At 39.1% G+C, this 24,779-nt stretch overlaps 1 protein-coding gene across 6 annotated transcripts in view; it reads right to left on the bottom strand.

The window, feature by feature from the left end:
* The window catches only part of nav3 (neuron navigator 3), a gene marked incomplete at its 5' end in the record, with an annotated part of 170,024 nt that overhangs the window by 40,252 nt on the left and 104,993 nt on the right, over nucleotides 1-24,779 (bottom strand). For all 6 annotated transcript variants that reach the window (XM_081362799.1, XM_081362802.1, XM_081362800.1 and 3 more), the window contains 2 exons: nucleotides 20,825-20,956; nucleotides 22,253-22,621. In XM_081362799.1, the coding sequence (XP_081218925.1) occupies nucleotides 20,825-20,956; nucleotides 22,253-22,621 (501 nt within the window). The remainder of the gene's footprint in view (nucleotides 1-20,824; nucleotides 20,957-22,252; nucleotides 22,622-24,779) is intronic.

Genomic DNA, 24,779 nt, shown 5'->3' with positions numbered 1-24,779 from the left:
GGTATACAGCCAGAATGGTGACTAAACCTTCACTTCTTGTGACTTCACAGGATGCCGAAAGTAGGAAATACATGATCTAATTTTGGGTGTTGGTGTTAAAAACCTTTGGGGTTTGAATGTTTAATATACTCAATATCTTGAGTATTAATACCATTAACATGGGCACCATTTCTCAAATATATATTTCTGTTAATTGACCATGAGAAATGAAATGTGACAAATGTTATATATTGAAGCACATTGTCGATGGAAGAATGAGCTGGGAATGAGTTCCCCTCTAGAGCAGTTTGAGATTACATGACTTTGAAGTCAGATTTAAACTATTTGACTGTTTAACAGCATACCTTTTTCTTCACTTAGAAGCAAATGCTGTCTTCCTATGCAAATTTGACATAATTATAATGATTGTTTACCAAAACAAAGGCGATTCACCTAAAATATCTATTATGAATAGGGATAATTAGCTCAACATTTGGCTTTTCAGATTGAAATTTGTCACAGTTAATTCAGCAGAACAGTCTTAGGGTGGGTGGTACATTATACTTGAGAAATGCAATGCTTTACAGACAGTGGCGGATCCTGGACTAGGCAATATACAGTAGGCAGGTTAGTTGGTTAGGGCGGCTACATTCTCTGCATACAGTGAGGCAAATACTTCTTACTTAACCACTGCTGTTTTACAGGGCCACGTATGTTGTAAGTTCCAGTCAGTCTTATTTAAACTGAATTGTGACTTAGTCGATACCTAGCAGATTTTCTGAGCATTGCCCTGTGCTTTACTTCACTTTCCTGTCCCGCATAAAGGCCACTATCTCTATGCATAATATATCTATGAAAAAAAAGTCTCTTTACCTGTTAAAAGCCAGTCCAAGTTAACAAATTAAAATCAAGCACTAAATTGTGGAGGAGGCAGCAGACTACCACAATATGGGTATAGTCCCAACTTTATTGGGACTATACAACATGATTCCATTGTGATTCAGTATAGTTTTTATGCTGCTAGCAGGATAAAGACCCCAGAGAGCTGCCCTAAAAGCTTGCCCATATGGGTTGAATATTTTATTCTTTTCTGTGCTGTCATATCTGTGATGTGACTGACGGCCGGACCATGTCCTTAGACACCGGTCCATTTATGACAGCAAAACTAGTCAAAACGCCTACACTTGAATCATGACTGTTGATTTTAGAACCTGTGATTGGTTGGCTGAATATCTTCCATGGATTGTTGTTTTTTGAATAAAAACGCCTCACAATATGAGTGCTGGCATTCGCTTGACTTTCACTCGATGTTCAGTGCAAACGTCCATTCAGGCATACAGTAATATTCTCATGAAATATTCAGTGTTGAAAGAACCATGAAACAATAGCACTTAATAAAGCCAGATTTTGCATTCTACGTGGATCAAAACAAATCAATTTCTTTATCACTAGCTGTGTCTATTGGTCTGTTAAATATGTTTCATGCTGTGGCTTAATTATGGCAAAGCAACATATTTCCAGAGGAAATTAACCATCATCTGAATGGTTGCATAACAGTCCTATATGTAGCAACCTCAACTGAGTCCATTCAAATGCAGTTTTTTAAGAGCATGTAGCCATCAGCCATTCATTTTCTTTCTTTTCTTCACCCAAACACTTAAGTACAAGAATTCAAAGATTAGCATAAGAAGTCTTAAGGCCACAACATGCAAATTCTTTTTATGACTTTCATTGCAAAGAAAAGCATTTACAGAGACAATCTACTATCCAATGGTCCCCAAAGGGAAATCTTACAACAATTAGCAGTCTGTGAATGTTGACACTTATATAAAGACACAACATAAAGAATGATCCAATTTAACCCAGTAAATCTTATCAACATACATTTGTAATGAAAACAAAGTATTCTGTACTAACCTAAAGTTAATATCTAGAGCCTAAGCTGTATATTACAACAAATGGTGACCAGCCTGTTAGAGTCACCAACATACCAAAGTATGTCCCAAAACCAGTGATTGATGACTCCCGAGTGAGCCGAAAGGGTGAACATTAACTCACCACCCTGCGATTGATGCTGTCTGGATTTCTGCAAACTGCCCATGTCATGCTGTAGCTCCAGGGGAGGAAGAAAAAGCAGAGGAGAGAGAAAAAAAGGAGGGGAACATGATGGAGGAAGAATGCAACCCACCTGCTCGGTTGCGAAACACGGGCTGGAGGGAAGAGAGCGACATCTCGCCACTTCTTACAGCTCCACCCCACCCCCCACACCTCACCCCTCCCCAGGGCCCATCATGCACTCTGAGAAATGCTTCAGACATCCTCAACCAACTGGGGCGTTGCCAGAAGACATAGACTCCAATCAAAGTCAGAGTCAGGGTCAAACTTGAAGTTGCATGCTGGGTAACACAAGGGAAATGATGCACAATGACCTTTATGTGCTGAACCTTTGGAAACTAGACATATCTGACTCATATTAATACATTCTTAATGTTCTTGATTAAATAAATGCATAGTGGCCTTAACAATATGCGTCATTCAAAAAAAAAAAAAAAAATGTTCTTCAGCTGTTGTATTTGTTCAGCTTAATCAAATCAGTTTGAATAAAATGACCTTGTGGAGGCAGAGTATGACAATGCCATCTTTTATGAAAGCAGGGACAGTCAAACGTCACTCCACTGGCTTGAGTGAAAAAAAAAATGTGTTTGACTTCTGCATTGCAGAGGAAACCGACAACCAGCCGCCACCGAAATCTGCAGAACTGAGCAGCAGATACACCCCTTTACTTCTGGAAATCAATACACTGGCACCACTGAGGGATGTAGAGGCTCTATTTCGCAAACAGACAAACCCACAATCACAGAGGCATTCAACTGCATTCTTCATTGTGTGACATAAAATATGTGGATAGGACAGTTAATGAACATAATGAGTGTGGTGATTGTGAGAATCGCCACAGACACACACACTCACACTCACACACATGTTGGGTTTCCATGTTTTATGGGGACATTCCATAGACAAAATGATTTTTATACTGTACAAACAGCTAACCCTAAACCTACCCATCACAGAAATGTCATTACAAAAACCATAATTTAGTCTGATTTATAAGCTCATTTCCTCATGGGGACCAAAAATTCTCCCCACAAAGACAAGGATTTCGGATATTGCCATCTTTACGACACACACACTCAGTATACTGTATATAAATGTGCAAATGTGAATTATTAACAATTAGTGTGAATTAGTAATATTTTAGAGATAACATTTTAATAATTGCATTTGACTTGCTACAATAACATCACACATTTTTTAATATCACACTTACTACTTTTTTTACACAGCATAAATGAGTATATAGCTGACTTTATAATGTAGGAGTCCTTGGCAAGAGGATTTTCATATTTAGGAACTTTGGCATTGAAAAGTTTGAAAACCCTTGAGTTAGGCATTATATAATGTAGTAATGTTGGTCGGTTTTCTGCCTGGACACTAATGAAATCTCTTGTTTGTTTATGTGGACAGTGTTTCTGTTTACATCCCCAGGGCAATGACCAATCCTAATACTCAATTACTTACTGACTTTGAGCAGTGTTTGTCACTAGTAGAGTATCCCTATTAAATCCATTATCTGAACAGATGCACACTGTCTGCATGAAGAAGTCAGTATGAATCCCTAAAACTCAGACATTCTACAACCTGAGGAAGAATGGCTTAATTCTTTTATCATTTGTTCTAGAAAAACATGCCAATTGTTTTGGCATAGATGGAGCAGCAATGGCTCCTCAACCATGCTCCTGTATTGATCAGGACCAGCACATCAGAAACAACTAATGGTGTTAAAAATGACCTTGTCAGAGTTGCCATATCTGATTCATATCTAATTTCCAACGCTGTACAAAGGCAGTATGCTTCAACGTAGAATTGACTCACAATTGATTCCAGTGGAGTTTGCTGTTAGCATGTTGCGAAGCTAAATTTATCCAAAGCGCTTTATAAATAAGGAAGTACAAAAAATACACAGTACACATAAATATTGGGTGAAATAATCCATTTGTAAACATCCTGAACAATTTGTATTCACACTTTTCAGTTTTAAATGAAATATAAGTTTGTAATAAACGGTGGTTTACAAATCTTAAAAGGTGGTATAATTTTGCCTAAAAGTGCTGTCTAGGTAGGCAACTCACTAAGTTTTGAAGTAGAGCTAATGTGTCCACATCAAGTTTAAAGGCCCATTACACATCAAGAACGATAACTATAAAGATAGCTATAACAATAAATATATTAGTGTCCACACCAACACGTGATAACATATTGTTTATGATAAGTGCACTAAAGTTGTTGTCTGCTGCTTGTTTATGCTCTTTAAAGCAGGATGGATTCTGATTGGCTGCCAATGTTTCATTCATCAGCTGGAAGAAAAATTCTCAAAGTGATTCCAACGATATTGTTTCTCTGTTCCGTTACAGTTATAGTTGTGGTGTGGAATCTGCCATTCTTTTACATTTAGCCTTAAGTCTTACAGTACTACAGAAACTTAGAATTAAAGACACATAAAGGGCAAAAAGGAATATTGAAATACTGAGGCAGCACTCTTCAGGGTTTATCCCAGGTGAACACGCAGTAATTACTCTACTCTTCTGTAAACGCTTGTGGCTTGAAGTTGTAAGGACATTAGCTCTAAGGGGAAATATTATTAATAATCCATAATTACCAATTATGATTAATTATTAATATTTGGGTCAGTTAATCAGATTAACTTTGAGGTAAGCCAAAGTAATATTACAATCAATTAATCAGTTCCAAAGAACTCTTTGATTATTCATTTATTCTAAGGAAAATGTATTGTTCATGGTCGCTGAAAAATAATTATTCCTTATGTACAGCAATTAGCATGTAGCAAGATCAAAATCGTAAAAGGGACTTTGTATGCAAACAGAGGATCAGAAACCAAATTCATAATCGTGCACAAATTTTATTAACTAAATCACAAACATAACTAACACTAAACAAACATAAATACATTCATACATCCATACATACATGCATAGGTAAAGGGGTGAGTGGTGTGGAACAGGAAATAGAACTATGGAATAAGATCTCAGTATGAGAAGAAGAACCATCAGCTTATTTCATAGCAATCTCATCAAAGAATACTTGCATGGCAGTTGGTCAATTCTTGGAGTTGTTGAAGATTGAATTTGTTGATGAGTCTGTGGCCTTGAAGAAGAGCATGGTGGCTTCGAGCACATGGCTGTTGTGAGTCGAAGCCTGCTGAGGGCACGCTGGACGGCGCGGCGCCCCCAAGTGCCGAGAAGACCAGGAGTGGATCGTTGTGTCAGTGATGGTAAAGTTGCCATTGTTCTCGGAAGAAATTGAAGAGATTGAAGAAATGTCTGACTCCCTTTTGGGAGTATGAAAGCATGCCAGGCATTGCTCAGGCCTGTTTGGGCCCAGGGAGCTGGGCCCCAGTGGGGGGGGGGGTTCCCCCCCCTTTTCCCAGTAACAGCAGAAACTGCGTTGTTGTCGGCTGAGAATCGCTGAGAGAGAGAGAGGCAGGGCTAACGGAAGGGCCTTTTAAAGCTTAACCAAAAGGCACGACTTGAACCAATCAGAAAGAGGGAATTTCTGGCGGGAGTTTCCTTTGTGGGAAAGATTTACAACGCTGTCTCAAGCCCTCTTTTTCTGTTCATTAATACTCAGATAGATATAACAAATCCACACTGCATTCTAAGAGAAGGTGATGCACATCAAAGCGTGAGTCATCAAATGAGGATTAATTTGATAGGAGACATGATACAGGTAAAGTTACAATGACCGTTGGTTGTATAATAAAATACATACCATGGTGTATACATAGTAGGACACAAAACATCACAATCATTCACACAGTTTCTGGGATCCACGTTCATTTCTAGATCAGTTAGTTTCTGATTAATGCAGCGAAGTTTGCATGGAAGATTGTTTCTGTCCCCCCATTGTCTCTCTCTTACACATGCAGCCACATACCTTTTGGTCGTAAACCCCCCCCTGTGTTTCCTGTAACAAGACACCATCCTGCCAGGGTGTTAGCATCATTTGGGATGTTAAGTTTTGGTGAAAGTTTCACAGTGAGTTTGCTGGATTATTCATTAAATAAATGAATTGTGTGTGTCCGATTGGTCCAGACGCTACATATTTCCCCCCTTTCGATCGTTGTTGTCCCTCTCAAGGACAACCACGAACGACGTTTAAAGTGCGGAAGGATCAGACACACCTCTGTCATACCAGGCTGGAAGGCCATGTGGCCTCTGGTTGCTGGTGTTTCCTGGAGCGGTGATCGTTCCATCAGGTGATGTAGACAGTATCCAAGTACAGGTCTTTGAGTTGGTGCCGCAGGTGTCGGTGCAGCAGGTGCCATGACAGGGTGTCACCTGTCATTCTGAAGTCAATTAGTTTCGGGGCAGGTGTTTGCTTGTGGTTGCAGGAAGTGGTTAGGGCTCTATGTAGCATAGAGAGGTTTTCAGGCCGACCTAGTGCTGGTGGCAGGAGGTCAGAAGGTAGTCTGAAGGACTGAAGTGTTGCTCCGTCCTTATGGCGGTGTTGATGTGAGCTTGCCTAAGCTGGGGTAGGCAAGGAGTCAGATGCTTGTACTTTACAGGACTCCTCGGGTGAGTCCTGTTCAGGGAGCTGGTTTGCGTGTGTCAGCAGCTCCTGTAGCTCTGAGTCAGGTGTGTCCAGCTGTCCTTGTGGAGCCTCCGATTGACACCTGTGTGAATGGTGTGGAGGAGGATGTTGTCGTTGACAGCCGTTGGTCATCCTGTGGTGTTTGCAGGTGGAGGGTGCTGTCATCCATGGCTTCTCCAAGGGCTTGACTGTTACCTGGGTTGTTGCCATGGTGACAGTTTTTAACAATGTAAATGTAAGGATTACATTGTTAAAAGCGCTATATAAATGAAGATGACTTGACTTGACTTGACAGTTCTGCGCTGGTGCTGGGCATGCTCAGTCCAGCTGCGTTGAACCTGGTTTAAAACTCAGTCTCTAGCTGGTGTGTGAGGCTTTGAGCACAGGTCCGCTCCTTGTGGGACGCTGTGATCTTTATGTAAGGTTGTGTACCTTCTGTTTCACACCCATAAGGTGGGGTAAGGAGATGATCCTCTTGATCAGCCTGGTGAGGCTATAACTGTGGCTTGGGTCATGGGTCGTTGGTCCTCTTCTCTCAAGGTGCAGTTACGTTTGGCTCTGGTGTTGTAGGATGTCAGCAGCCTTGGTGGAACAGTGTTCCTCCTGAGGGCTTGTCAGTTCTTTCGTTCTCCTGTCTGGTTAGGGTTAGGTTAAACAGAGGATCTGCGACATTTTTGACACCCTAGGGGTGAGAGGCTAATGCATGACCCTAAAGAGTTCAGAGCTAAGGTTTGATAGGTTAGCTAGGTATGTAGCATAAAGCTAGGTGTTTATGTGTAGCCTGTCAAGTGTGTCTTGTATCCTTATCATCTTAGCTGTGGGTGTTAGTAGGCTAAGACTTTTTCTGAAAAGGGCATAAGCCAAGAGGAAATAAATGACTTAAGATGGTTCTTATGGCTAAATTATTTCTCTGAACTTAACTGGTGGTTCACAACGGGCTTGGCGAAGTGAATGATAGTAGGAAAAGGGCAGTTTTCCTATTCAGATTATGCTTATTATCACTCCTGAGGACTATAGTTATGCCCTAGTAATCGTTGAGATTACTTGTTTTGCAGGGTCATAAAAATGAGTGCACTTGTTGAAAATAAACAAAACCACAAATAAAGGTCTCTGGTTCCTTTCTGGGCCCTATGGGGACTGGAACCACATTAGAACAAGAGGGGAAATGTAAATAAATCAAATAAATGAAAGAATAGACAAGTGAACAGCTGGCGGCTATTATTATCAAGTAAAATAAAAATAAAAAGGGCTTAAATAAGTGGGGAATAATCAATAGCACGAGTGGCTAAACTTTTGATGTGCTTGGACCAGACTCCATAGTGGGTCACAGCTGCTGTGTGTTCAAGACAACTGTGTGTGTGTCCTTACAAAAGTTTAGTCAACATGCTGGTGAAAATCCTCATGACTATAAGAATTCTTCTCTAGATACACAGTTTACGTGTAATTAAGTTTAGATTTAATTTACAAGGTAACAGCAAATTTTAGCCGACAGCACTCAGCAAGGACTACTCCTAAACTAGTGGCGGTAAAATTCAGCTGGGAAGAATTGAAAGTAAGGAAAGAGAAAGTGAAAGATCAGAACCCTAACTGGGCTAGAGGCAAAGTAGGTTAGATCACTTTGCACTGTGCCCAGCACAAGCTGTAGTTAAAGGCTTCAAGTAAATGATGCTAACCGCTAACTGTAGCAGTTATTATTTAGCTTGGTCTAAGCTGAACGGACGCTAGTTAGGTTAGCTTAGCCATCTAGACTGGTTTGTTTACAATATGACGTTTCGCGTTTGCACTTCCTGTGACACGTCGTTGTCAAGGGGAACCATGTCAGAGCAATTCAACAGTCTATGAAGAATGTCTGCACATTTTAAATGAGTTATACATGTTTAAACAAGTTAAAATGTGGCGCCTATACTTTGAGTCTTTCCAAAACTTGATGTTACATTCAGTAAAATGCAAATGTGGTTTGTCATTTGAAACTTTTACTCGTGTAACGCTTCTCTTTACTTTAAACAACTTCTTCTACTTGTTTAAAAGTAAGGAAATGGGTTTGCTATAAGTTAAAGCTTGTCTAAGCATACAAGGTTACGTCCATCTCGTGCATAAATATTGACTTTCAGCGAGTGAAACCATCTTGATCACTAAGTAGCTCTGCTTGTAGATGTAGCCAAAATTTAGATGAATTACATCAATCTAACAATAATTTGTAAGGCCTTTACATTGCAGAAAGGGGAGCATCACCCAAGTCTACGTGTATAACACTGTACTGAGATTTCTTTGTCAGAAACAGATTAAACAATACTGCAATTTGGATTCCTCCAGTCAAGGCAGAATAATAAATGCTGGTACAGCATGCCGCTGAGTTGAGCTTCTTTGTCAAACAGACTTACGCTTAAATGCTGGAATTACCGATACTAGTTAAAAATCTAAGACTTTTTCACTTTTAGTAGAGATGTCAGTTTCAGCTATCATTTTATCTGCATTTAAACAAGCCAGTAACCAGTGATCAAGATGCGTATCGCATGGTGCGTCCTATTTGGATCGGAGTGATCAAATGCGCACTTTAGGATAACAGTAGTTAAACGCAGGGCCGCTATGTTAGTTTATGCAGCTCATGTGGTTTGATTACTTTCTGGCGTCGGAGTGACGCATGCCCTATTTAAGGTTAGGGTTTCCTGTAACAAGTCATTGTCATGTAAACTAATATGCAGCAGGGCCAATTTCAACCAGATGGTGGCAAATGTCTGTTGGCACGTGGAGCTTACGTATGCATTCAAGATTTTCTTTAAGTCAGTAAAATTCTAATTTTGCTAATGCCGCTTCCTGCTTCTTTTGAGCACACATTTTCATCTACTTTAAAAGTCCTATGTCCTATGCTGACTATGAGTATGTATGACTATGTAGCAGCGGCTTGCATTATGGTTGTGCTGTGTGTCTTCTGGTTTTTGCAGTTCAGAGTCAGTGGGGTTTAGGAACCCTTTCTGAGGAGGCCTCGTGTGTTAAAGGCATTCTGCGTCAAGTCACACATCGAGCTGCCAGAAATGGTGACTAACTGGTTTTGGAGGAAAAGGTTTTTGGAGCTGGTGTTTGACTCGGTCACAGGTTCGTTGCAAGTTCCAAGTTAAGCTTGTTCGGAGTCTGTGGTAGTAGCACAGGCACTTTTAGGTCTGTTTGGTGTCTGGGCAGTGCCCAGTCTGCATTCAGACTCTTAAGTCTGAGAATCCTTTTATGATGGCTTGTTCCAGCTGCTGGTGGTGCCACAGCCAAAGCCAGAATGCGGTGCCACTCTGGGCTGGATGTGACCCAGAGCAAAGGGAGTCTGTCTTGGTGTGTCACACCGGTTGAAGACTGCAGGTGAAAATAAATGTCTCATAGATTAGCAGGGATGTTTCTGACCATTCGCTTGAGATCTTGGAGTATCACTTCATGTGTCGTTTCAGGGTTTGTCTGAATTAAACCTTTTCCTCTGCGCCTGCAGAGGCTCTCAGGACACTGGCTGGTGACTGTCGAGCCGAGGGTTTGACTCTTCCCCCCTTTGTGCAGGGCTGGGGGAGCTTACGTGACTGAAGTTTAGCAGGATACATCATTCTTGCGGGGTCCGTTTGCAGGTGGTTGGACTGTTTCAGTTCTGTTCAGGACCACATTGCGTTTGTCTATAATGTTGCAGCATTGCTGAGTCAGTGTTTGGACTTCAGCTCTGGCTGGACACTGATGGCTTTAGTGTCTCTCTTTGAGCTCAACAAGTTTTTTAAGTTAATTTACCTCCTGTTTGAGGCCTGAGGGAACGTGGCTAAGGAGAAGATGATGCTGGTCAGCTCTTGGTGACTCAGGATGGGTGTCAGACGTCCGCTTTCGTTGTCGTCTAACGGTTCCCTTCTCTGCCTCGGCAGGTCGTTGTCTGCTTCAGGCTGGAGGATGTCGAGGACGTGACTCTGCCGGTCTCCAGGTGGTTCTGGTGGGTGGCAGGGCTGGATGTCTGAGGCCTACTGGCATACTTTGTGGGAACACAAGAGAGAAGTGACAAAGGCCAATGCAAGTTTTTACAGAGGTGGCTCTGTGGGCCATTAAATTTAGTGTTGGTGAGCACACAACAAAAGGGTTTTGAGTATTCAAGTTGATGTGCTTTAAGCAGCATCGACTGATGACTGGCCTCTTACATGTCCTAAAACTATTACTCAAAACTGATGGTTCTTTTCACGTTTTACTACGAGAGTAGCAAATAGAGAAAAACAAAATAGAAACAATAGAAATCTGAAAGGGAAGGGAAGGTGTGTTCTACCTATTTAAGTTTAGCTAGGAGACATAGGTAAACAGGTGTCACGTATGGGTTAAGCTGCTGTAAGACGAAGCTAGCAGGGACACATCAAACATCAGACAAAAAGGTCAAAAGAAGAAGAAACAGCGGGAAGTGTCTCCCGTTCTGTCTTTTGCCTACTGTGCGTTTACGTTAACCGTACTTCATGTACTTAACTTGGTGCTAAGGAGTAAGGAGGGTTAAAGCACAGACAGGGGTTAGGATTCTAATGACCTGGGTCGTTACAGAAACAACAGTTGCTATAATTACTGTAATCCTATAGAGAGAGGGAAGATGTCGATAGGAAGTTCCTAAGATAAGGTATAAGTAAAGGTAGAATGTCCTTATAGCTCAAAACCAAAGGAAAGGGAAACAATTGATTTAGTTAAAATCTCAAATTTAGTTAAACTTTATTTAGCTGAATATGGAAATTCAGGCTAAAATAAAGTAAGTAAATAAATTGAATAAAATCAAAATCAAAAGTAAACAGGGATTGTCCTCATAGCCCTGGTAACTAAAAGGGAAATTGAATAAGCAAATTGATTTAATTAAATCTCAAATTTAATTAAATTCAACTTAACTGAATAGGAATATTCAGGCTCATCAGGTGTAAATACACAAAATAAAATAGGGGTAGACTTAAGTCGAAATAAATGAAACACAAATAAAACCAAGGTATCTGGGTTTCAACTAAAGTGAAACCAAAAAGGGGGGGGTCGAGAGAGAGAGAGAGAGACAGAAATAGAGAGAGGGCGGAGTAGTTTAAACCGCCTATGATACGTGCTTCGTGAAGCTCGGAAACCGGTGTGAATCATTTGTCTCAAATCAGTGATTCTGAGCATGTATCAGACTGTTAAAGTCACAGGATTTCAGTAAATGGGCTTTGTTGCGCGTCATAGATATTTAGAAATTATTCTAAATTTCAACGGTTCGTGAAACAATGTGTATTTGATTTCTATGTGATCTTGTATCACTTTATAGATTCGTACACATTTAATGACACATTTGATAAAAGGAAGAGGCGAATTTAATAGTCTCTTTCATAAACGAGCCCTACAGTTTATTAAATTATTGTGCCTTGAAAGACACCTCATAGTATTAGATAGTTTGTGCGTTGCTATAACATGCTTACACCTTTGATCAAACCTTTGCGATTGGTTTGTTAAAGGTGTTTCATTACGCTGAGTTCTCTACACTTACACTGTTCTGACCAGCAGGGGTCGCCAAAGAGGGCGCTTCAAAACAAAGAATCATTTGTGATGCAATTGACTCCTTTGATTCAAAGCCTCGAGAAGCTTTGACTCTTGTGTTCAAAACACTACCCCTTTGTTTCAAGGGCCACGGTCCAAAGTCTGTAGTCTTTGGTTTAAAGGTTACACTTTACGCTCGCACGTGTCTAAGTTTTAGTCAGTGCTAAAAGCTATCACTCGAGGTAAAGGGGCTTGTATGCGCGTAGGGTTGCTAGCGAGCTGGCTTTGGCTACACGCATTCACTTGTTTACACAAGGGGTCTGTGAGATTGGTGCTGTTCTTCACGTAAACAGAAGTGCCTGCTCGCACTTCAGACACACTGCCAACCAGCAACACAAGTCGAACGGAGCAGCGTTCGCATTGTGCTGAAGGTTTGCACTGAGTCAGAGATTGTCTAGTTTAGACACATGACGTTGCATGTAAGTGATTCTTTCACAAATCAAACAGCACCGTTCTTTCACAGACAATGGCAAATTCCTAGTTAGCTAGGCTAGAATTTATACCACTAAATCGACGCGATTGTTTCATATGTGCGGTTTAGCAGTTTACTATGAATACAATGACGTGACGAATAATAATAAGGCCTTAAATCGGTGAGGAGGAACATCGCTCAAACACCTTAAAAATTGCTGAAAATGGGGATTTCTTCGCCCATCTCAGACTAATTTGTTCTGGTACCATCTATACGTGCGGCTAATCTGAGATTTCTTCGTCAGAGAAGGCTTACGATCACTTTAGAACTGAAATTAGGGTTGCTTCGCTAATATCAGGAACCATTTATACGCGCGGCTAATCTGAGATTTCTTCGTCAGAGAAGGCGTACACACGCTTTATATCTGAAGTTAGGATTTCTTCGCTAAAATCAGAAGTTTCTTATTGTACGATTTAAACATGCATAGTAGCATTGAGAAACTTTCTGCCATTCGTAGGAAGGCATATTCAAGCAATAGTTTTGCTGATTTTATCAGAAACTTGTACGTGCATGTAGGCTATGAGATGTTAATAAAAACTTATGGGACAACATATGATTGATTAATGTCTGCTTGCATACAATGTTTAATACAATTCCCAAGATTCTCCACCATATGTAAGGACATTAGCTCTAAGGGGAAATATTATTAATAATCCATAATTACCAATTATGATTAATTATTAATATTTGGGTCAGTTAATCAGATTAACTTTGAGGTAAGCCAAAGTAATATTACAATCAATTAATCAGTTCCAAAGAACTCTTTGATTATTCATTTATTCTAAGGAAAATGTATTGTTCATGGTCGCTGAAAAATAATTATTCCTTATGTACAGCAATTAGCATGTAGCAAGATCAAAATCGTAAAAGGGACTTTGTATGCAAACAGAGGATCAGAAACCAAATTCATAATCGTGCACAAATTTTATTAACTAAATCACAAACATAACTAACACTAAACAAACATAAATACATTCATACATCCATACATACATGCATAGGTAAAGGGGTGAGTGGTGTGGAACAGGAAATAGAACTATGGAATAAGATCTCAGTATGAGAAGAAGAACCATCAGCTTATTTCATAGCAATCTCATCAAAGAATACTTGCATGGCAGTTGGTCAATTCTTGGAGTTGTTGAAGATTGAATTTGTTGATGAGTCTGTGGCCTTGAAGAAGAGCATGGTGGCTTCGAGCACATGGCTGTTGTGAGTCGAAGCCTGCTGAGGGCACGCTGGACGGCGCGGCGCCCCCAAGTGCCGAGAAGACCAGGAGTGGATCGTTGTGTCAGTGATGGTAAAGTTGCCATTGTTCTCGGAAGAAATTGAAGAGATTGAAGAAATGTCTGACTCCCTTTTGGGAGTATGAAAGCATGCCAGGCATTGCTCAGGCCTGTTTGGGCCCAGGGAGCTGGGCCCCAGTGGGGGGGGGGTTCCCCCCCCTTTTCCCAGTAACAGCAGAAACTGCGTTGTTGTCGGCTGAGAATCGCTGAGAGAGAGAGAGGCAGGGCTAACGGAAGGGCCTTTTAAAGCTTAACCAAAAGGCACGACTTGAACCAATCAGAAAGAGGGAATTTCTGGCGGGAGTTTCCTTTGTGGGAAAGATTTACAACGCTGTCTCAAGCCCTCTTTTTCTGTTCATTAATACTCAGATAGATATAACAAATCCACACTGCATTCTAAGAGAAGGTGATGCACATCAAAGCGTGAGTCATCAAATGAGGATTAATTTGATAGGAGACATGATACAGGTAAAGTTACAATGACCGTTGGTTGTATAATAAAATACATACCATGGTGTATACATAGTAGGACACAAAACATCACAATCATTCACACAGTTTCTGGGATCCACGTTCATTTCTAGATCAGTTAGTTTCTGATTAATGCAGCGAAGTTTGCATGGAAGATTGTTTCTGTCCCCCCATTGTCTCTCTCTTACACATGCAGCCACATACCTTTTGGTCGTAAACCCCCCCCTGTGTTTCCTGTAACAAGACACCATCCTGCCAGGGTGTTAGCATCATTTGGGATGTTAAGTTTTGGTGAAAGTTTCACAGTGAGTTTGCTGGATTATTCATTAAATAAATGAATTGTGTGTGTCCGATTGGTCCAGACGCTACAAAGTTCAAAACTTAAAAGTGCTGAACAACAAAATCAGTATCTGAGCAGCTTTCTCTATTTAGTTACTATTTAACAACCCTGGGGAGTTAGAAGAGTGGATATTTACATAGGCACACCAACAATCTTTGAATATCGCAAATGAGGATGGATTAGTCAGAAAATGCTCAAGAGTAAACAAAATGTTATTAACCTGTTACTATTGAGGAAAGAAACCATGTTGGGTGACCTCAAACTGTCTAGAGTCAGATTATAGTGGATTTGGTGGACTTTGATGGATGGTTTGACTACAGCAGGAAGGAAAGACAACCCAGAAGGCTGGCAGGGGGTCTGAGTACGGGGAGTCATGACATGGGATATTGTCGGATATTGCAAAGTGTTACTGGAGACTTCAAATACAGAGACAAACATACTCCCGGAAAAAGGGTATCAAAAGCACCTATCAACTTTTTAATCAGCAATTGACCTCTTTCATAAAATTAAACACCATTTTCTACACAAATAAATGTTTTTGACCCATGTTTTGAAAAACTTCTTTGAGCTAATCCATCAGCTGGATTCTGAAGGTGAAAATATTACCAAACCCTCATATGAATTTTTGAATCAAAACAGGCTAAATCTACATCTTGATAGAATGGACTACTAACACTGAGCTTTGTGACACATTTTTGGTTTTGAAAAAGTACACCTTTTTTCCAGTTAGGTCTATCTTCAATGTGCTCCAGGTACCTAGTTGACTAAACGCCACTCAAAATGAGTGTCCACAAGAAGATTTAAAAATCTGGACTTTAAGAATTTTCCAAACTCAAGGGAACATTTTTATTTGCAATCCTTTTTTATCACTCAAATTCATTTAAAAATGTAAACAGGTAATGAACTATGATCAGTAAAATGAGAATACAAGCACTGGACTGCAGTTGGAACAGTTGGAAAGAAAATATATTTATAGGAACATCTCAGCAGGTACTACACGATAATTCATGTTAACACACAGAGAACATGATTAATTGTTTTAATCAAGTGTCAGCCATAAAATGCAGTAATAATCTGCGTTCACGTGAGTAACCGTCTGGACTGTAGGTGCGCTGAATGCTGTTACCGGAAACTCACGAGTAGTAATAAGAAGAATGCGGAAATAGTTGTAAAAGTAGTCCATTACATTTTACAGGAAACACTAAACAAACAATGCTGTGCATAAGACAACACAAAAACAAGCATTTAGCACAATCAATGCAGTCCGATTCATGAACAAATCGTCTTTTGAGATGCTTTGTCTAGTAGTGAATCAGTCAAAAAGACTCAAAAACTTGCATCAGATCAACTTAGGAATGACTTACTGAATCAGAGCACTGAGAACTACCATCTGATAGTTTCTTTGTAATAAAACATTTCCTTTTAAATCTAATGGTAAAGAATCAATAATGAGTTAAAGAAGCAGCTTTTGGGAACAGGGCAAGAACAGTCATCCATATGAAGCGGGCAAATGAATTTCAATTAGTGAGTGATTTCCTGCACCAAATGAGATAGTAAGGTGATCATCTATAACCTGAAAGAACTCCATGACTCCATTTTATTGTGATGAATGAAGGCGCAGGAGTCTGACTCATGTCTTCAAATACGGAATCAGTCACAAAACCTCTTCTATCTAATAGGAATCTTTGTCAATGACTGTAAAATCAAATCACTACAAAATCCTCCCGCTGTTTACCACAGAATAACAAAACCACAGCTCATTTTAGCATCAGTCCTTCAAACAGACACAAACCCTTTGCTCTCACTCCCTTCTCACGAATAAACACAAACCAATCCCCAAAGCGTTCCTTTCAAGTACAAAAATGCCGAGCAAGCTGTCATAAGAAGCCAACCTCTTTCTCTGAGTCTGAAAGTGAAGGGTTTTACTTATTCATGTCTGCGCGCCGTCGTACTGGTCCTGCTTTCTCACAGAGCTGCCGCTAGCCATGCCTCATCTATGTTGCATGATGGGTGTATTTATAGCCAAAGACTTTTAGCAGCCATTGGATTAATCGCATGGCAACTGATTTTCAGACATCACCACAATGAGACATACAGTATATAACTTTTTGTTAGACAAGCAATAAATTCCCACATCATTCAGCCTGCAATGGCTTTATTACAGTAAAGTGACTTGTTTCATGCAAGTCAACACAATCTTTTGTCTTTTTAATGAATATTATTACAGGATTACTAAAAACAACACTGTGAGATTAAGATTTAGTAGCAGCAGTAGCCCACTTTTGTACTTCAGACCGGATTTCTACGAAGCAAAATTATTGCCATTATACGGGAGACGTGTTGCTGTTGGCCGGGCTGCATCGCTGCTTATTCAGCAGTCAGGGTTTTAAAAGGGCAACAGCAGATTGAAATAATCTAATTTTCCCCAGCCTGAGGGATTCAAACTGAGCTACACGCCACAGCAGGAGAGAGATGGAGTGAGCTTTGTTTAAATGCCCAAATCTCAGCAGTCACACTCTTTGAGGTACTACACACAGATGGCCGCTCAAAGCATATGACAGCACCAATTACGCTACTACACACTGCCAATACGCAAACACGCTACTGACTGGCTTTTTTATTCGAACAGATGAAAGTTAGTGAGCTTCCAGCATGTGAAGCAATGATATTAGTTGTTAATATCAATTGCATACATCGACAATTCAACCTTTGCCTTGATGCTCGTGTAGGGCGATGCTAGTTCAAGTCTGAAACGAGACTTACATATAACTCCTTATAATATAATATAATGTAATAGGATAGGATAGATGATTAAAGGGGACATCGGACCTCATTTCCAAGTTAGCCTGGGTGTTATTTATCAGTGGAGACAGTTTTCAAAAATGTTCACCTAGTCCTCCCATTTGCATAGTTCGCCGGTGCTAGGCTAGCGCTAGTCAACGGTAACTGCTAGCCTGCCATTAAAACAGTTTTACCCACTCCACAGTACACCAAAAGCAAATAAATTATAACGCCAGACTATCGATATAAATGTCTGTTGAGAGAATAATGTTAGAAATCAAACTACTCTTGCATCTCAATGATCGCATTACATTTACAGGAACTAGTTTCTCAGCAGCGGCAGAATTTTACTTTGCTCCGGTTAGCACTGCGCCGAAAAGTAAACACAGAACAGAAGCGCACTACAGTCGGGACGTCTAGCTAGCTAGTAGTAGTCTCGGTTGCCTAGGTAACTTAATATCACTCCGCTGCTGCTGTAGACTGTGCTAATAAATACAGGGAACAAAGTATAACTATTGCAATGCGATGAAAGGGTAGTTTGATTTCTAACATTATTCTCTCAACAGACATTTACATCGATAGTCTGGCGTTATAATTTATTTGCTTTTGGTGTACTGTGGAGTGGGTAAAACTGTTTTAATGGCAGGCTAGCAGTTACCCTTGACTCGCGCTAGCCTAGCACCGGCGAACTATGCAACTGGGAGGACTGGGTGAAAATTTTTGAAAACTGTCTCCACTGATAAATAACATCCAGGCTAACTTGGAAATGAACCACCCCTTTAAGGGTCTGTTCAAACCCATAATCCTTAGCAACACTACTGATATATCAAAAACAGCATATATTTTCACATCATTTTTTATTAATTATCAGTATTATTCAGATTTCTGCAGCCAAAATCAGAGTGATGGGTTTAGCTGTAGATTTTAAGTGCATTGCAAGGAAGAGTCAGAGACGGACTGGAACGACATTAAGCAGCAACTGTAATGAGTCCCTCTGGAACCTCCTGCTCTCTCCACCCTATAACATCACATCGCACAGAGAACAAGCGCACCGGGATCATGTTTATCTTCCCAATTAGAGCTGGTAATTGGTCAGGGAATCAGGGGTCGGTGAAATACTAACCATAAAACACACAGGTACTGACTACTAAACATTCAGTAATCATTCAGAGCAATAGAATATGTGAGCAGCTATTAAAATAAACTGCTTAAATAGTGAAAGCTATACGAATTGGAGAGAAAGAGAGAGAGTAACTTTCCAGTGCCAATCCAGAGTAGCAGGGGCCCTGAGCTGACAATTTTTCTCAATCACATCCCATCTGGACAGGTAGGGTTCATTAGTCTGGGGACCGAGGTTCAGTCTGGGGACCTTCAGCACAGCTGATCCTTACCCACAGAGTAACTGACTGTTACCGGAGGCAAGACTAAAATACAGTGCCTCCCTGAGGCCTTGTGCCGTTCGTTGTACTGAATTTTTGGTTGTGAAAAACACTTGACACGGATGAGGAAAGGAAACAGCTCAAAATTTCCAAACCAAGAAGCAGGTACTGTAGTCTCAGGCCATACTGGTTATTGTGTGTGGAAATAAATAAATAAATAAATAAATAAATAAAAAATTTTTACATCGGGGCTTCTCATTGAAATATATTGAAGGAACCACTTTTGAGGAACTACTAGGAACAAGTAAACATATTGTTTAGCACACCTTTATTTCATTTAGTTCTGAAGATTAATTACGACTTTACATGTACAACCCTAAACAACTTGTAAGATATCTACTATTCTGATATCTTCATTTACAAAAATTAGAGTTGCCCATCCAAAACTTAACTATATACAGTGCTATGCATACGTTTAGACACCCATGCTAAAGTTGACTAAAAAGAGGAATAAAAAATAATCTTTTGGAAATTGAACTTAATGCCTTAATTAAAAAAAAAATGAGGAAAAATCCAACCTTTAAGGACACCAATTTTCTTTGTGAATGAATAATGTATCATAAATAAAATATTATGTTCTTTCTTAAAATACAGGGTGCATAAGTTTGGACACCCCTATGTTAAATTCTCATAGAGGCAGGCAGATTTTTATTTTTAGAGGCCAGTTTCTTCATGGATCCAGGATACTATGCATTCTGATAATGTTCCCTTGGCCTTTGGAATTAAAATAGCCCCACATCATCACATAGCCTTCACCATACCTAGAGATTGGCATGGAGTACTTTCCATAAGATCATCTCTCAATGCAAATCAAACCAGCTATTAGGCTAACTAAAATAAAACCATGCCAATCTCTAGGTATGGTGAAGGCTATGTGATGATGTGGGGCTATTTTAATTCCAAAGGGCAAGGGAACATTTAACTTTTTTATTTAAATTATTTAATTATTAACTTGTCAGTGCAGGCAAATGACCATGGTATAAGCAGGATAATTAATGGCTAACTGTGCATTAAACAATTTGAATGCACTATGTGTCGGGTGGTTCTTTGCCTCCACATTGTGCATTAAAATCATTTCATGCACAGCTAGCCATGGATTATCCCTTACTATATATATATATATATATATATATATATATATATATATATACAGTATATATATATTTTTTTTATTTATTTATTATTATTATTATTATTACTACTATTACTATTATACATTATATACTAATAAAAAGGCTCAAATAATTTAAATCTGCTTGACGGCAGACAAGATGTAGGTTTTGATGTGATTGGCAGGCCGCTATGATACCGTCTGGACCTCATCAGTTAGAATCACTCCCAGTCATTGATATCTGCTCTCATCCAGCACAGATAAAGGCAGGAAGCAGCTCATTGATCAAAGAAAAGTGGTATCAGGTCCATCAATCGCTGAATCTCATTCATCACCTGATCTGAACTCCGCTAAAGTCCTCAAAGAGTTACATTCCTATAAATCACTTGGATTAGAGCCTCTGCTAAAACATTTTTATGGGTCCTATTATCAAATGACACGGTGAAGGAGACCAGCAATGTAATGAACTCCATTTTCTAACATTTTGCCAATTTTCCACAGTTACGGAAAATGTCACACGTTCATTTAAATCTTGTCACAACTTCTTACTTTCTTAAATGAGTTTCCCCTCAACCGGTCAGCACTTGGCTGCTTCATAGTCTGTCAGAGACCCTAAACGTGGTGAAATCCACTATCTCTAATGCTGAATCACACAGTACAGCTAGTTTTGTGAATGTACACATTTAAGATATTACAGGAAATATCTACAAACACTTCCTGTAAAAAAAGTCTTGGAAGTCTTACCTGTCTTCCCCTTGCATCTCTTTGACTCCTTTTTGAACAACCTCTCGAGTTGGCGTCATCTCAGGTGGGCGACCAACATTTCGAGAGTAAAGGTCGACATTCCGAGAGTAAAGACCTCCGTCTGTGTGATACCTTAATGGTTAAACAACAAATGCACAATGAACTATTATCTGTGAGCCTTTGGGGGTTAATATAAGTGAGGTTCATTTTTCATCATTTACTCAACTTTGTTGCTATATTTGACCATGTTTGTTAGAGTTATGCTATTGGTTCTTGCAAGTTTATGCAGTAGCACAAATGATATTTGAGAGCTAAATACTTCGAATACAATGCATGAGCATTATGAACTACTTTTGTTGTCATTTCTGAAGCTTGATGGCTGCTTGACATCAGCTTTCATTATATGGAAAAGAGCAGCATTAACATTCTTCAAAATGTCTCCTGTTCCACGGAATGTAAGAATAAATACTGTATAATTTATTCACAGAAATTTAATTTTAGGCCTTTTATTACAGCAATAGTATATATAAATAAAATGAAAATGATTCAAAATATTCATAAATATTATAATAGTATATAACCAATAACAATGCGTTGTGCATCTATGTGAGCATAATTTTTACTTACAGTATGTAATACTATTTGATGAGAATCAGTGAATTAAAAACATGCCACAGATTAGAGAGTACAAAACATTAGCGTTCCGATAATAAGTGTAATACTTCAGCTAATTGCTGTTTTAAGCAGATGCACTGCCTGCAGGTTTGAGCTTCAATGTGTTTAGTATCCTCAAATCCATTACTTTCATGCGAGTTTCTTCAGGTTCAGGTACATACTTTGGTTCCTGTGTGAGTCAGTCTCTTATAGGCTTCATTTCTAGTGTTATTTTCTCTCTCCATCTATTCATAAGCATAGAGACAGCAAAGGCAGAAGCAATAGTGCATCACACAGTGATGTATATGTGACCCTGAGCTATTCCTCCAAACAGAGACATATGATGGTGTATGAGTGTTTCTCACCCATATAAGGATATTGAGAAACAGCTGTACTCCCTCTCTGCTTTGATGGAATGAACATCAATGTGATAAATCGATCATATTTTTTTTTAAACAGCCTTCTGTTTATGAACACTGCATACAGCAACAGAAAAAGTGATCGATTGTTTGACTGGTCTGCTTTAACTATGAGAATATCATTGTTTAGTTTATGTATGTAGAACAAAAGAATCTATTTTTCATGATTGTTTGATGATTATAAAGAATAGCATTTATTTGAAACAGAAATCAAATAAAATTAAATGTCTTTACTGTCACTTTTGTCCTTGCAGAGTACCAATTAAGCATTCATTTCTTGAAAAAACCCCCAAAAAAGATGCTGTTTCGTCATGGTTTGTTATCCAATATGGTTTCTAATTTCGTAGTTTCTTACCCACTGATATCGTCTGCATGTACATTCTTGGCGAGTATGTCCCCATCGCTCCCGTATCCGGTCACGTCCACCTCTGGTCCGGCCTCAGAAACCCCACCTTTCTCCCCCGGCTCTGACCCTCGAACCCCTGAGGCCGCCGCTCTCCTCAGGGGGGCAGTGTATAACAACCTAGATGAGTCACCATAGCGACCAGTGGTGCCAGCACTGGATCTGGGCGGGGTGAAGCTAGGAGCATCGCCGGCCTGAAGACGAGGATTGGACCCTTGGGCGAGACGCCAAGACATGGGGGAAGAGCGGCTCGAGAGGGCGGGGAGGCCACGACCGTTCACTTCTGTAGTTACAGTGGTATCAAATGTTGTCTCAAGGGTACTACAAAGAAAAAAATGAGGAAGAGAAGGAGATTAGAAGAGAGATTTTGGGGACTGCAGACGGATTTGGGTAATTAGATCAATATCCTGCTTCTGAAACAGCTGACTTGCCATTTAAAGGCGTAAATATCTAACACCTGTGCCAAGGTGAGGAGTTTGCTTGACAGTTTGAGGACCAATCTGTACCCTGCAATGCAGCAATGTTTCTAAAGTAAAGTTTGGAGTTTAAAATATCCACCTACTCTCCTGAATATTGGCATGGTGCAAAAACCTTTCAAACTGGCTGGCTTACATAAACGTGTTTGACAAGATGATTTGCTCCACAACTATTGTGCCTATGAGGAAAGATGGCAGATTTCAAATTACACTCCAAAGTTTAGGGTTGGTAAGATTTTAGAAGAAAATCTGCTCACTCAGCCAGATTTATTTGATACAAAATTGTGAAATAATATTATGATTAAAATATAATTTATTCCTGTGATGGCAAAGCTTGGTTTCCAGCATCATTACTCCTGTCTTCAGTGCATGATCCTTCAAAAATCATTCTAATATGCTGATTTGCTGCTCAAGAAGCATTTCTTAATATTATCAACGCTTGTTTTTGTGGAAACCGTGCTTTTTTTTCAGCATTCTTCAATAAATAGAAGGTTAAAAAAAGAACAGCATTTATTTGAAATAGAAATCTTTTGCAACATTATAAATATCTTTACTGCCACTTTTCATCAATTAAATGCATCCTTATGAGTAAAAGTATATATATATATATATATATATATATATATATATATATATATATATATATATAAACTGAATTGGAATCTGTGGATTGGAGCTTTCTTCTGTGTACTGGAGAAGAACACCATCCATTAGCACTTCTATTCACCTCAATGGCATTTGCTCTCCTAGTATTTACTACAATTTAAAGGTTTGGGGTCACTCAGACTTAAAATATATATATATTTTAAGTCTGAGTGACCTTTTTAAGTCTGAGTATATAATATATATATATATATATATATATATATATATATATATATATATATATATATATATATATATATATATATATATATATATATATATATATATATATATATATATATTAAGTCTGAGTGACCCCAAACCTTTAAATTGTAGTAAATACTAGGAGAGCAAATGCCATTGAGGTGAATAGAAGTGCTAATGGATGGTGTTCTTCTCCAATACACAGAAGAAAGCTCCAATCCACAGATTCCAATTCAGTTTATATATATATATATATAGATATATATATACCCAGTTTGGCTCCACAATGGTGAATAAATTACACTTCACCTTTAATGTTTCCAATACTTTCATATTTTGAGTCTACCCTGTGGTAGTACCATTGTTATCAGAAAGTAATACCATTCTGCATTGACGTTGATCCTTCATTATCATATTCATATTGTGTAAAGTGGTATTTTTATGGAATTCCAAGGTACATCTTTAAAACCCAAAACATTGTACTGTACAGTAAATGCGTAAATAAAAAGGGTAAAAAAGGGTCTTACTATGGTATATCATTTCTAAAAACCAAAAGACTATTTTGCTAAATACAGCAATAACTAGTATGATTTGGAAAACTTAAAATAAATAGCTAATAATATATGTGGTATTAGTAAATTATTTTAGTTTATTAACAATCATTCGATTCCAAAACAAACTAAAATAAAAATGATCTTCAATATGAAACTATGAATTTAGTAGTTTTTGGAAAAACAATATATTGTACTGATTTTTTTATGTATAACCTACATGAATATAGCAGATAGCTAGATAGCTAGATAGATAGATAGATAGATAGATAGATAGATAGATAGATAGATAGATAGATAGATAGATAGATAGATAGATAGAGTCTCTCTCCACAGCAGGTCTTCTATCTGTAGGTTGTGAGTGTTCAGCGTGGTGTGAAGGACCCAGCTGAAGCAGAAAGATTGCCAATGTGGTTGTGCTTGATTTCTACTCTCCATAAAATGGAAGCTATTCTCATCTTTCACTTCAACTAGCATCAGCCCATCAACAAGCGTGTTACCGCGAGCAAAACTTCTGTCTGACCTCCTGGCCTTTGTTAAGTGCTCCATGTATGTCTTTGATTGTGTGAATATAAATGTGTGAACTGATGTGTGTGTAGGTGT

The sequence above is a fragment of the Scardinius erythrophthalmus genome (genome assembly GCF_964197995.2).
Source record: "Scardinius erythrophthalmus genome assembly, chromosome: 4".
In the NCBI taxonomy this organism is placed as follows: domain Eukaryota; kingdom Metazoa; phylum Chordata; class Actinopteri; order Cypriniformes; family Leuciscidae; genus Scardinius; species Scardinius erythrophthalmus.
This window is presented reverse-complemented; position numbering and strand designations above follow the sequence as displayed.